Raw genomic sequence first — 15172 nt, forward strand, 5'->3', positions numbered from 1 at the left:
ACACATTTGCAATGTAATAAAAGCACATTTATATGGACTTTTTATAAACAATAAAATATTTCCAAAAGATAACATTAATAATAGCTGGAAAAGTAGACTTTTTCAGTTCTATTTTGTATCACCAAAACTGTGTCCCTGCTGAAGTACATTGCCATATTGTATTACCTAGATACCATGGTAATGTGAACATTAAAAATGTATTGATTTGAAAGTTTCCTACATACCTAAACAAATATTGCTGCCTTTCAGTAAGAGACAGAAAACTTCAGTAAAGGGGAAAAAAAACTCCATTCACAGACTAGAGTCACTGAAATAGTGAACAGAAAAACCATTTAAAAATGTGTATTTCTGATGGCTAAATGCAAAACAAGAGCATAGTGATTTCAATGGAGAAGAAGAAAGAACACAGTATCTTCATCTTAATGATATAATTACACTCTGTGTGTATTGAGCCACTTGTGGCTCTTTGGATTGATTCATATAGATTTCATGAAGTAAACAGACTCAACTGGAACTCTTTTTCATATAGACTTCTGGAGAGCTGTCCAAAGTGCAACTGAGGTGTTTCCAAGATTACTCAGATATTATGATGATAGGAGACATAAAAATACCTACACAGATATAGACAGACAGATTCATCCACAGACAGGTTGATCCACAAGGCCAGGAAGAAGGGAAGATGAAGGGGACAGACTGAAAAGAAAAACGCTATGGCTGTGTCTAGACTACATCCCCCTTTCGATAGATGGATGTAAATTAGACACTTAGAAATTACAAATGAAGTGAGGATTTAAATATCCCGGGCTTCTTTTTCATAATCATGTCATGGCACTCTTCCGAAAAAGCACCATTTCGAAAGTAAAACCACGGTCTAGACATGGTTCTTTCGAAAATGGCAGGCTTTTTCGAAAGATCCTGTAATCCTCAAAAAACGAGGTTTATAGGCTCTTTCAAAAAAGCCTGCCATTTTTGAAAGAACCGCGCCTAGACCGCGTTTTTATTTTCAAAATGGCGCTTTTTCGAAAGAGCACCATGATGCTATTATGCAAATGAAGCGCAGGATATTTAAATCCTCACTTCATTTGCAATTTTGAAGTGTTTAATTTACCCTCTGTCGAAAGAGGGATGTAGTCTAGACATAGCCTATCTTCCTGCCAGAGTCAGAAATGTGGAAGAAAGGAGAAAAGGAAGAACATATCCATCTGCCACAGAAAACCACATAATAATCAAGGCTCAACAATTTCTCCTGATACTGCTTTGCGAGGTCTGTGTTCTTGCACCAATACACAATGTTCTTCATAGTGGAAGTTCAGAGCAGATTTTTCAAAAAGAATCTGTAATTTAAATGAGCCTAACTCAAGCAAAAGAGAAAATACTGCAGATTTGAACCAATCATAGAGTCATAGAAATGTAGAGCTGGATGAGATCTCAATAAGTCATCAAGTCTAGCCCCATTATCAGGTGCAGAACAAAGTGAATCTAGACCATCCCTAACATATGTTTGTCCAAAATGTTCTTAAAAACCTCTAGTGATGGGATTCCACAACCTCACTTGAAAATCTATTCTAGTGACTAACTACTCTTATAGTTAAAAAGTTTCCTTATTATCTAACACATCTCCCTTGTTGGAGATTAAACCCACTGCTTTCTGTTTTACTTCAATGGATATGGAGAACAATTATCATCACTGTCCTCTTTATAACAGTCCTTAACATATCTGGGTTCATATCAGGTGTGCTGGGATTCCTGGGCCAGAAAGCACAACTGCTTTGGTCGGGGATGGCACATGGGCCAGGAGTTTGACATCCCTGGTCTACATCTTTCCTAAATGTAGTGCCCACAACTGGACACAGGACTCCAGATGACGCCTCACCATACTTCATGTCCACAGAGTGCAAATAATATCAAGGAAAGAAGGAATAAATTAATAAATGCTATGACTAGGCTCACCAAAATTCAAATATACTATAAGGAGCTAATAATCCAGACATTACATGACAATACACTGCAAACTACTAATGCACATTTTCACTGAAGAGCAAGAGAACTGGTTGCAGTGTTATTTAAAATAAATAACTTCTATCATTAAATGCTTTTATTTTTCTTCAATTATAAAATAGACATTGCAAAAATAACTCTTTTTCCCACAAACATGCAAGTACTGCATTATCCTAAGTTTTTATTCTGAGTACATTAATCATTCATTATTTCACATGGTAAAAACTAACCACACACACATGCATTCACTAATTAGATCATCTTTATCATACACCAATAAATTTAAAAAACAGATATTTTCTGATATCAATATAGTTATGCTGATTGCATTTTGAAATAGAGAAGCTGACAATAGCTTCATACAGTATCTCTCAAGTATTGGCATAAATAGAACTTTTTAAATAGAACTGCATGTTTTTCACAGGCAAAGTTTGATAGAAACATCAGCCTTAATACAAACAAATGTTGACAAAGCTAAAGCATGATAGCTTGGAATAACAGCTAATTAAAAACTAGATTCATCATTTTTAAAATATTAGGTGAAGAGAAAATACACTCTGAAATACTAAAAATTAAATAATGTATTTATACAACAAAACTGTCTTATGAAACAAAAGAAATCATTCTGATATAATTTGGAGGTATTTACTTTGAACATTTTTGGAAAACTTGTAAAGGATTTGTATAAACTTGAGTTAGTACACGTATTAATACCACATCCCAATTCATAGCACAATCTTATTTCATCTGCTTAGTGGTACTTCTGGATTTTAGTTTAAATTGAATTTGAAGAGTTTTTGAAAGGTGAAATTAATTTCTCTGTTAATCCCATATATAGAACAATTTCAGAAAATTTTTCTTCCATAACAAAGGGATGTTAGGAACTGCTAAAACCCTAAATAAGTACAATTAAGTAGGATATTTGCATCCTAAATCCAAGAATCTGAACTACAAAGGCATAATTGAAGAACAAAAACCTTATCTCTTTAGCTGCAGCAGTTAAAGCACATAGCTAAAGTTACATTTCATTAACACTTCACTACAACATTGGAATTCTGCAACCATTACATTATTTATATGGAGTTATGTTACAACTTAGTAAATTGCTTAAAAGATAGGTTTTAACATAGCAAGATGCACTAAGTCTCTCCTGTCCAGCCATCAGATTCCCCAGCTGTTGCTCCAACCATTGTTATCACAAAATCGCTTTGCCTCCAGTAGTCTTTGGTGTGCTTCCATTTCTGTCAGATGATCTAAGAGTTTGATTTTCTGTTTTTTCTTTATACAAAAGAAGAAACATTTAAAAATTATTGTTGATATATTCAAGTATTTGGTAATATCTGAATACTAAGTGCCATTATATGAGGCATATCTGTTATGCAGGAACTACTTGGAAATCCACTTTACAAAAAAGTCAATTAACTCATAATTTAGGACATATTTCATACTGAGGGGTACTTCTCAAGCAAGTCTGCTCCAGAAGGCTTCAGTTATGTTGGTAAAATGTGTACCAGTCCCAAGGAATGATATAGTTAGTGGTTAAAGGTCTCCTGGGTTTTATTTCTGATTCTGCCACTGATTTCAACATGTGAACTGGAAAGTCACAACTTATCATTTAATTTCTTTACCCACTGGTAAAACATTACTTGCCAATTTCACAAAAGTTGTGGGAAGATCAATTAATCAATATATGAAAAGCACAGAGATCTTTGGAAGAACAACATTTAATTTCAGAGATCTGAACAAACACTGATTCTTGGTACCTCATCATATCAAAAGGCACTTCTCTCTATCAAAAATATATTTAGGACATTCTAATATATAGACACTAAGATATTCACTGCCTCCATTTTATTAGAGGGGAAAGAGGGCCCAAAACAACTCACATTGCTATTAACTAAAACTGGCAGTAGGATAACACTTTTTAGAAAAAGTGACTAGGAGTCCTGTGGCACCATACGGTATGTCTACACTACCCTCCTAGTTTGAACTAGCGGGGTAATGTAGGCATACCGCACTTGCAAATGAAGCCCGGGATTTGAATTTCCCGGGCTTCATTTGCATAAGCGGGGAGCCGCCATTTTTAAAACCCCGCTGGTTCGGACCCCGTGCAGCGCGGCTACACGGGGCACGAACTAGGTAGTTCGGACTAGGCTTCCTAGTTCGAACTACCATTACTTCTCGTGAAATGAGTAGTAACAGTAGTGCACAGAGGCAGGTCTTGGCTCCATGTTGCAGAGTGCTGTGGTGTCTCGAGTGAGGGCAACCACAGCACGCAGATACAAAATGCTTTGCTGTCCCTCATCAAGGTAGGCAAGCAAGCAGGGAAAGCTGAGAACCGGCTGTTCAGGGGGTGTCACTTTAAGCACAGGCCTCAGGTAACCTCAGACAGCAGCCACACAAAGTAACTCCTGACCTGATGCCCTGCCGGATCTGGTTCCGGCCGGCCTTAAATGAGATTCAGTGTCCACTCAGTGTGGATCCGCTATTTTGAAACAGCAAAACGCTATTTTGAAATGCATTTTGTGTGTAGACACGTTATTTCAAAATAACTTATTTCAAATTAACTATTTCAAAATAAGATATTTTGAAATAATGCTGTAGTGTAGACATACCCTAACAGATTTATTGGAGCATAAGCTTTTGTGGGCAAAGACCCACTTCGTCTGATGCATATAGTGGAAATTCCAGAGGCAGTTATAAATCTGTTAAGTCTATAAGGATATGTCTAGACTACATGGCTCCGTCGATGGAGCCATGTAGGTGAGTTTACTAGACATAGGAAAATGAAGCTGCAATTTAAATAATCGCTGCTTCATTTACATAAAAATGGATGCTGCACTGTGCTGATCAGCTGTTTGGCGGCACAGCAGGGCAGTCTGGACGCGCCACGGTCGACAAGGGACGCCTTTGTCGACCGCTCCGGTAAACCTCATTTCACGAAAATTTCTAAAATCCTCAAAAATGAGGAAACACATACATGAAAACAATAAAACTAAACATCATAATAGTACAATAGGATTCTTATAGCATTCCTAACATTTATGATTTTGATGTAAATGAAGCGGCGATTATTTAAATGGCTGCTTCATTTTCCTATGTCTAGTAAACTCATCTACATGGCTCCATTGACAGAGCCTTGTAGTCCAGACATACCCTAAGGTGCTACAGGACTCCTCATCGCTTTTTCAGATTCAGACTAACACAGCTACTCCTCTGATACTGTTTAGAAAGTTATGCAACCTGCTCAAAGCTATGAAGCAAGTCAATGGCAGAAAGGAGACAGAAGACAGGAGCTCCTAACTCCCAGCTTTGTGCTCAATTCACTTATCAGTATTATTTCTCTAAAAGGATGATGTATGTGATATCACCAATATATGTGGTTCATGCACCAATATATGTGGCCTGAAAACCGGTTACTGAGATTTTGGTGAAATCCAGGCTTCCTTGACACCAATGACTTTGCTATTGACATCAGTGGGCCAGGAATTCTCCCCTGCTCTTTAGGAGGTTGGTTCTACTCCACAGAACCTAGTGCAAAATTCTCATTATCAGCATGCCAATGTACTGGAGTAGAACAGATTTCTTGAACAGTTTATCAGGCCAGGATTTTTACTGAATCCTCTATAGAACACACACAAATATTTTCTTTCTTTCTTTCTTGTATTTAAATTAGTTATCATGTTATATTAATATAATGAAAAAAATCTTTTGCTAAAAGAAAATTTCTAAAATCCTCAAAAATGAGGAAACACATACATGAAAACAATAAAACTAAACATCATAATAGTACAATATGATTCTTATAGCATTCCTAACATTTATGATTCAAGTCAATGTCTGTTCTAGGATGACTCAATTTAATAGTGTCTATTCGCTAATAACAAGCAGATCTACCCAGGCTTTTCTCTGAAAATTGCCTCTCTTGTGGGCTGAAGCATTTAACTGATAATTCTTTGGGATTCTTCTATAGTCCAAAAATATACTTAAATTCAGATCCTTATATCTTCTGTGATTAAGACATCACAGATATGATAGGAGGCCTCTTCTGCACAATTCTTAACTCATGTGATTTCTACTGCCTGAAAACTACAGGCCCAATCAAATGACACTAAAATCAATGGATGTCTTTCTACTAATTGACATTTACTGTGTGAATTGGATAATGATTAAAATTAGATTAATTTAAGAAATATAAATTATTCCAAGAATTAGATGGATCATTTTTCTTTATGCCCATCTCTGATGTGGGCTCAAGAGGAAACAGAGCCCCAGCGTAAGTTTGTAAACATACAATTACTAATGTAAAGATTCCAATGCAAATTTCTTCACCCAAGTACATCACGTGGATATTAGAAAGTCCCATGAAGATTGTGACTCCATTTACAAATCACAAAAAATGATCACTCTTATATTTTTGTCATGCTACCAAAAGTGAACTTCTATTTGTTTGCATGAGAGAGGTTTGTGAAACAAAGAAATATAGGTAATTATATAATTACTGAGCAAAACAATATGTCAATTTAAAATGTAATTAAAATCCTACCCAGTTGTGATTTTTATCTTTAACCTATCTATAAAAACCTTGATCTTTCAGTTACATACATACATAAACTTAAAAATATGTATAGATTTACACACAAAAACTATGTTAATAAAACATTATTAATTTTACAAAGTCAGTCACTTAAATGTTGGGCACCCTTGTGCATATGTATTGACAGACAGTCTGATTATTTGATCATGCACTATTTTTCCATATTATTCCTGCCTCATTCAGTGCACAGGATGGATGATCCTCACTTAAGAAGCTATTCAATATTTTATTTTATATTCATTCAATGTGTGATCTCATGCCTTCATTACTCCACACTATTCAAACACTGCTCTAAAGACTGAATTATTCATTTCTTCATGAGATTTGCTATGGCACTCTTCAGTATAGTATGTGTATCCTTCACAAACACCTTCTCTCAGAGGAGAGATTATTGTTTTAGCTACATTAGTTGAAACATCTAGGACCTGATTTTTCAGCGCACTTAACATATCATAGCACATTCCATGTGCAAAGCATAGTGCATATTGATTTCAGTTGCAGCAGTGAGTACAAAGCACTTTTTCAAACCAGTCCCCAAAGAATACATTACAATAAGATACCCACAGCTGGCCTGTGCCAGTTCACTTGGGTTTATGGGAGGTGCTGTTTAATTGCAGCATAAATGTTCTTGCTCAGGCCCGAGCTCTGGGACCCTCACACCTCATAGGTTCCTAGAGCCCAGGCATCACACTGAACCCAGATGTCAGCACTAACAGCCCTAAAGCAAGAGCCTTGTGATTCCAAGTCAGCTGATACAGGCCAACCGTGGATTATTAATTACAGTGTAGACATACCAATAATCTTAGGTCAGGTACCCAACAAATGAGGAATGCAAAATCAGTGTCCATCTGTAAAAAGTGTGTCTGAAGAGACTTGCCAAGCATCACACAGGAAATCAGTGGCAGAGGCAGGGAGAGAACACAATTTTTCAGGGCAACATTCAACTGCCTTAAATGCAAGACCCATTCCCTTCTCTTCCTGCATTCTCCTGCCTCATTTATAAAACCTTCTAGCTCGTGCAACAATGAGGGTAGGGTCCTAAAAACAACCTCCTTAACTGCACAAACCTAATTTACTTCCAGGGACAGGCAACCTTGACTCTGTCACTTTCTAATATTTTCAGTCTTTGACTTGCAACCTGAATAATGTTTTGAACATAATTTTGTTTCAACAATTTCCTAGGTTTAAGAAACCCAGAAAAATAGAAATTCTGTTATGTAGCATCACGTTGATGCCCATATTGGTCATCATCAGAGTTGCTCTTATTTCAGGTACCCATACCCAGACTTGGCGTGGCACATGCAAGGAAAAGTTCTACTCAGCCTTTGGCTGGAGCATGCCAAAATGTGGATGGAATCATTGGGAAATTTAGTTGCTAAAAATCTAAAGATTTTTCAAAGCTTTTAACTTGGCCAAATCTGAGCAGATTTTCACAGTCAAGGAAAAAGGCACATCTCCGACACAAAGACCATGTTCCTTATCCAGTGTTAGGATCTTGCTCCAAAATATTGGAGCACTGGAGTTTCAAAGAAAAAGGTGGCCAGAATTTTTAACATGGGCAGGACAATATAACTTCCTCTAATTTTTTTCTCTGAAATAGCTGAACTATTTTGGCAACATGGACAATTTCAAGCCAAACAATTTGTATGAACAAGTAAGAACAAGTTGTAAGAAAATGAAATCAAGGTTTTATAATGTAAATTGCCAGAAAACCTCAATTATAGGTGTTCCTACTAGCTCCACCCACAGCAAACAAAACACTTCATTGTGAAGTTGATAGGATGGATTGCTACATGCACAAAGCATATTTAAGAAGCTTAACTTAACAGCTAGTAATTGTAGATTCTTGCTGTAACGGTTGGTTGTATTAGAAAAGGGGGCGGAGTAAATGTCAGATTTTGGTGTTTGCTAATTGTGATAATGATAGTATGTGTCCTTGTGGATGGAGTAGAGTATATATCATGTTAACTGCCTTTCTTTTTTTCATTTCCTTGAATTTTGTTAAAATATGTCAAAGATAACAATCCAAAATCTGCTTTGCATTTTTTGTATGCATACAAAAAGGTATGTGTTGTATAATACCATTTTCAGTTAAGAAAAGGATTATAATTCCAGGTAACAACATAACTAGATAAAACATTTTGTACTTGTAAATTAGAATGCAGACCTCTAAACTAGCAACACGTAGCCAAAGTATCAGAGTAAGGATATGTCAACACTACAGCATTATTTCGAAATAGCTTTTTTCAAAATAACGTGTCTACACAAAAAATGCATTTCGAAATAGCGTTTTGCTATTTCAAAGTAGCGCATCCACACTGAGTGGATGCTGAATCGCATTTAAGGCTGGCCAGAACTGGTTCTGGCAGGGCATCAGGTCAGGAGTTACCTTGTGTGGCTGCTGCCTGAGGCTGAGACCTGTGCTTAAAGGGACTCCCCGGGTCAGCTGGTTCTAAGGTTTCCCGGCTTGCTTGCCTACCTTGATGAGGGACAGCAAAGCATTTTTTTCTCTGCGTGTTCTGGTTGCCCTCACTCAGGACATCACAGCACGCTGCAACATGGAGCCAGAGCTGCCCCTGGACACTCTGGTGGTTCTCCTGGACATGTTGCTGCAAGCCTGGCAGCACGTTCTGCAGGCAGTAACAGTCTCCCTGGTGTGCTCCATTGGGGGCTTGTGCCTCATTGCTCCCTCATGTCCTTCCACTTACTCCTCCCTAACCCCCCTTCTTGCTGTACAATAAATGACACGTGTTCATTACAACAAAGCCTCTTTATTGAACAAAACTGGGGTGGGGGGGAATGAAACTGAGGTGAGACTAGGGAAAGAAGTTGAGAGATGGGAGGAGGGAAGGTGGGAGAGGGGAGGGGGAAACCTGGGAGAAGGGAGCTGGCCGGGGGAGGCAATGGGAGGAAGGGGGAGGAGAAGTTCAGGGTTGGGGGTCTCACCGGCCCAACTGTCTCCCAGAATCATGTCTGCGGAGGCCTTGGCATCCCTGGGGGTGTGGGAAGGAAGAAGCAGGCGGGGGAAAAGGAGTGGGAGGAAGAGCGGTAGCTGGAGAGGCAGCAGGAAGGGCTGGAGCGGCAGGAGGCAGCAAGCTCTGCCCCAGGGTCGATGACCACCTGGGGGTCATGGACCATCCTGCCCCCTAGGATGCGGTCCACGGCATCAAAATAGGGACAGGGGTCTGGGTCTAGTTGCCGTGGACCTGGTTAGGAGCTGCCCCCTGTGGCCCTGGCATACTCCTGCTGTAGCTCCTTGATTTTCATGAGAACCTGCTCCCGGGTTCGCATGTGGCCTTTGGTCGCCAGGCTGGCAGCCATCCGCCTGCAGACGGTTGCGTTCCTCCGTTTAGGGCGGAGATCATGGACGTTGTAGGCATCCCCCCAACCTGAATTAGGTCCCTGATCTCCGCACTGGACCAGGCAGGCGCCTGCCTTTTCCGGCCCCTGGCAGGCTCCTGGGAGCTGGCAGACTGCTCCTGGGGACCGGTGGAGGGCTAGCTGGCACTGGCTGCCTGGCTCATGCTGGGGCCACTGGGTCAGGTGCAGCAACTGCTGGCTCTGGGCTTGGAGGAGGCATAGGCACTGTAGTGAGAGTCCACCCTTTTAAGGGCTCCGGGGGAGGAGGCAGGGGAGGGAGAGGAATTTTCTTGGTTGTGCCCAGAGTGGACACCAGGGCACCCTGGGAAGGGCTGTAGGCCCCCTAATTTGAAATAAGTGTCTACACAGCGCTTATTTTAAAATAGCAATTTCAAAATTGGCGCTATTCCTTGTGGAATGAGGTTTACCAATTACGAAATAAGACCTCCGCTATTTCGATTTAATTTCGAAATAGCGGTTTGGCTGTGTAGATGCGGGTAAAGTTATTTCGAAATAACAGCTGTTATTTCAAAATAACTTCGCTGTGTAGACATACCCTAAGAAGTGATTTGTTGAGAACCAACCATATGCAAGGAAATACTGATCAGCATTCTACTCCCAAAACCACTCAAAAAGATTCAAAAGATACATTTAGGAAATAGTATGAAAGAAATATGAAAGAATTGTTCATTGGGGCATGAGATAATCATAAACATGCTTGGAGAACTCAAATTTTCACAGACAATATTTCATTTGATTTATGTACACAAAAATCTGAGAACAGAAAATTGCACGCAACAGATATGAACAAAAATAAACTGCATTTTATAGATTGTTCTGAGTTCCATTTATAAATATTTCCCAGAAGGTGGTCATACTAATCAATCACTTACAAGCTCATTTTTCGTGACTGACTGTCTTTAGTTCCATTGTTCTTTTGGTCGATTGAGTTAGTTGTACTACGGGAGGAAGTCGCTACAGTGGCACTGGAAGAAAAGACAACATTCCCACTAGTATTGGAGGAACGTGTCCGGAATGAATCATCTGAAAGAAAGTAGTACACAATTAAGTCTAAATGAAACACAGGGACAACACATCTTTGGGTAGGTTGAACAGCTGTTCCTGTTTGATATACCATAAAATTGTCCTGTCTATAAGAAAACTGTGCTAATATAAAGATTTTTGCTAAAAAAATCGTATGTTGAAGTACAGAAAAATAGTTGATAATCTATAGACTTTCTGAGACGGTCTACAGAAAATCAATCAATTTTAATGTATGAAATATGAGAGATACATGTCTAGAGGAAGCTTTTTAAAACTAGTCTCCCTTTTGACATACAAAATTTGTGAATGCAAATAATTACAAGCATAATTTATGCCACCTAGATAGCTAATTGTTATACAGGCAGTCCCCGAGTTACGTGGATCCGACTTATGTCGGATCCGCAGTTACGAACGGGGTTTGCTCCGCGTCTCCCTGGTCTGCTGGAGACCAGCAGACCAGGGAGACGGGGAGCAAAGTCTCTGAGGACGCCGGCAGCGGGACAGCCGCGGCGCGTCTGGGCTGTCCGCTGCCCGCATGCTCCCCGGCTTTGCTCCCCGACTCCCTGGTCTGCTTCTCTCCGGGGCCAGACTGGAAGTGTGGGGGCTGCACACCCCACTCACTCACTTCTCCATGGAGGGCGGGGGCGGAGGTGAGGGTGTATAGGCTGCTGGCCAGCTCCTCCTTGTCACTAGCCAGGGGCATGGGAGGGAGGTACATGGTAGCCAGCAGCTGCTCCCTAGGACAATCTTGGGTGGTGGATGCTGAAACAACTGAATTCCAGGCATATCCCATTGTCTTAGCACAACCAAACACTATGATAAAAAGAAGCTGCATACTAAATTTGGTGGCCCTAGCTCTTATCGTTTAAGAGGAATTCTTGAACAAACGGACACACCAGAGACAGAGGGAGAGACAGACATTTCTAAAATATATAGTAAAACAAAGACATCAGCAACACTTACCACTAAATGGTAGCATAGAAGCCTTTCCCACTCCAGGTATAGAAGAAGTATATCCTGTTGCAGAACTTTTACTAAAAAAATAAGTAAGTGACATATTATTACCTATTGCACATTAAACTATGTAAGTCACAAGCAGTGATTCTGGGTCTCCAAATGGAATTTTTTTCACCCCAATGCAAAAAATTCACAACCTTCTCAATTATAAGAAACTGCTGCTTTAGGCCATTATTCAACAAGGTACTTAGGCATGCAACTAACATTAAGCATGTGAGCAGTCCTATTGACTCATGTGCTTAAAGTTAGGCATGTATTAAAATCTACTGCTGAACTAGAGCCTTATGCAGTTAGTACATCTGCACAGAAATCTGGCACGTTCTCCATGTAGGTGTATGGCACAATAAAAAGTGTAATGGTGTCTGAATAAAGTGGATAACATTTGCTGCAAAAATAGTATTTATTGTGGCATTGTCCTGGATGGAAAGAGTCAGATGGAAAATATTGCTTGAAGTGTTTTGCATATGAGAGCACAACATAGGAAAAGTGGCATGATTTGGCCAAAAGTACATAGAATAATTAATAATATAAGCTTTGCATTAGTCAGAGCTCTGAGATGGGATAGGTTATGCTAATGGGAAGGCTTTTCTGCTTTGCACAGCTATTAGGTGGTCTGAGGTGTTACACCTTAGAATTCAGTACATTTTGGAGTGTATATTCTCCTCCATGCTTTGAAGAATACATATGCATTTCTACAAACTATAACCAGAATTTGACCTTAGGAGCAGAATCTATTCAATGGGCAATTAAAAATGAAGAAAACATACTTAGAACACTTGTCTATGTTGCCATATTTTGGATGCAATGCTTGAGTACTGAAAGACTGGCTTCGAACTAACTTAGATTTCTTCCCTTCTTTGCCTAAAACAAATAAGCAACAAATAAATTTTAAAACAGCAGAAATGATTGCAACTTGTCTTTTATCAGTAGGAAGAGTGCTCTGGCTGTAGATGGCCCATGGGTCATGAGCTTGAGACCATTATGCTAAATTAAAGAGCTGGAGGATGATGATATAGCAATAAACTCCAGTTATATCACCCATCATGAACTACCAAACAACAATAAAGAAAATATTTCACTGCAATGCTTTCTTATGTGCACAGTGAGTGCAAGCCTGGCCTCAGGGGAGTCAATTGTACCTTTGTCTGGTTTTAAACTTGCACAGGAGAGATAGAAGTATTCTAAAATGTTTTTAAAGAATTGTTTCTTACTTGTTGATGCACTTGAAGAGCTTCCAGAAACAGAAAGAGATATGCTTTTTGACAAAGTTGATGTTTTACTGTCTCTACCTAAAACAAAGTTTATTTTAAATACTGCACTCTGATAAACAATCTTACTTTACATAATCTTTACATAAAATTTAAAATATTATATACAGCTCTGTTATGATGCTAGGGAAAACAGTAATAATATATAATAATATGGTAATGGCACCCTAGAAATAAGAGACAGGCAATTACACTACTACCTTCCTAGCAGGAAACTTTGTATCGAATTAAAGCTTTTATGTATTTTATTAATGAAACCAATATCATGCTATGTTAACGTACCAAGACCTTTTTGCATAACTTACCATTTTTAAGGGGACAAATTAAAAAAGCCACAGTTCTTTACCAAGTTTAACAACCACCATTATGTTTCCTAAATAATACTATATTAATTTCATTTACCAAGAATCACCCCTCGCCCCAGATAAAAATAAGACCCACAAAACCAAAAAAACTTCAAAACCCAAAAACTTACGCTTCTTTTCAAATATTTTATCACTGATACTGGTCGACCGTCCCTCATTCTGCTGCTTCTCTTTTTCTAATTGCTCCTATTATGGAAACAATTTCATGTGAATGAGAATTTACACTTCGCACAGGTTGAAAGTCTCATCTAAATGAGCATGCTTACAACTAAGTAACATACAGATTAATTTCTTTTCTCAGTTATTTTAACATAGTTCCCTTCTATCAATAAGGTTACGTCTACACTATGGGGTTTTTCTGGGATACTGAGGTATCCCAGAAAAACTCTGCCGCATCCAGGGAACATGTCTGTTCTTCCACTTTTTTTTTCAGAAGAGCAAATACGCTCTTTTGAAAGCCTTGTCTTCCTCGTGCCATGAGGAAGAAGGAATCTTCTGAAAGAGGAGGTTTTTCCCAAATTTGGACCAGTATATGGTCCAGTGTTTAAAATGGCAATACTATATCTATTGTGCAATGTGGCTAATGTGTCTCTAGAATATATATGGAAATTAAAACTCTAGCTAATGAACAGCATGAAGATACAAAATCAATACAGATGGACAATATTTAAATCCGAACTGATATGATATATTTAAAGTGTTATGTTTTCTCTAAAATCTGCATCTAAAGTATGTATTGGAGTTAATAAACCTTTATTGAAAACAAGGTATTTGAACCGAATATAATAATTTCTCATATTTTAGTCAACATATTTTCATATATGTATTACAGGTTGAACCTCTCTAATCTGATAGGGTACGTCTACACTTGCCCCCTAGTTCAAACTAGGTCTGCCTCAAGCCTGAGCATGCACATATGCATGCACGCAGGCCAGGCCAGAAAGGGTGGCGGAAAGTCAGGAATGCTTGCCCAATTATGCATAACTTGTACATGACAGCAAGACCAGACCAAAAAGACCAGAAACAACCTGGTACTAATACATCCCATTTTTTGATAAGAGAAAAATTCCAGAGACAGACAAAAACTATTAATTAAGCACTTTTGCAATATTTTGGCACAACAAAATGTATCCGAGATATTGGCATAATAGGTATCTTACTCCAAATGTAATTAATTAGTAGATATTACTGGACCGACCAAGTCTTGTATAAATATAGGGGTAGAAAATCTAATCAGTGGGAGGGATGGAGTAAGGTATCTCCACTACCTTACTCACTGCAACAAGGTGAACCAGTTCCTACGGCCCAATGCATTGTGGATGCCTCTGCGCATGGGGAAAGAAAGAGGCCACGACCGTGTGTGTGTGTGTGTGTGTGTGTGATATTCATAGGAATAAGTATATGTATATTCATATTCTTATATTTGAGTAGCTTGTGTATCTTCCTAGGTAAAGGTGTTGTTATATTGTCTGTGCTAATTATCTCATGTATTGAAATGGATCTGTGTAACTTTGCATTGCTTT

The 15172-nt window shown here is 38.9% G+C and overlaps 1 protein-coding gene across 4 annotated transcripts in view; it reads right to left on the reverse strand.

Moving 5' to 3' along the window:
* Nucleotides 1-1106: 1106 nt before the first annotated feature.
* The window catches only part of PPP4R4 (protein phosphatase 4 regulatory subunit 4), a 144877-nt gene continuing 130811 nt past the window's right edge, over nt 1107-15172 (reverse strand). For all 4 annotated transcript variants that reach the window (XM_006133679.5, XM_075926658.2, XM_075926657.2 and 1 more), the window contains 6 exons: nt 13760-13835; nt 13228-13305; nt 12784-12877; nt 11963-12033; nt 10849-10999; nt 1107-3276 (listed from right to left, as the gene is read on the reverse strand). In XM_006133679.5, the coding sequence (XP_006133741.2) occupies nt 3252-3276; nt 10849-10999; nt 11963-12033; nt 12784-12877; nt 13228-13305; nt 13760-13835 (495 nt within the window). In that variant the 3' untranslated portion in view covers nt 1107-3251. The remainder of the gene's footprint in view (nt 3277-10848; nt 11000-11962; nt 12034-12783; nt 12878-13227; nt 13306-13759; nt 13836-15172) is intronic.

Source organism: Pelodiscus sinensis, chromosome 5 (assembly GCF_052426305.1).
Source record: "Pelodiscus sinensis isolate ZL-2025 chromosome 5, ASM5242630v1, whole genome shotgun sequence".
In the NCBI taxonomy this organism is placed as follows: Eukaryota; Metazoa; Chordata; order Testudines; family Trionychidae; genus Pelodiscus; species Pelodiscus sinensis.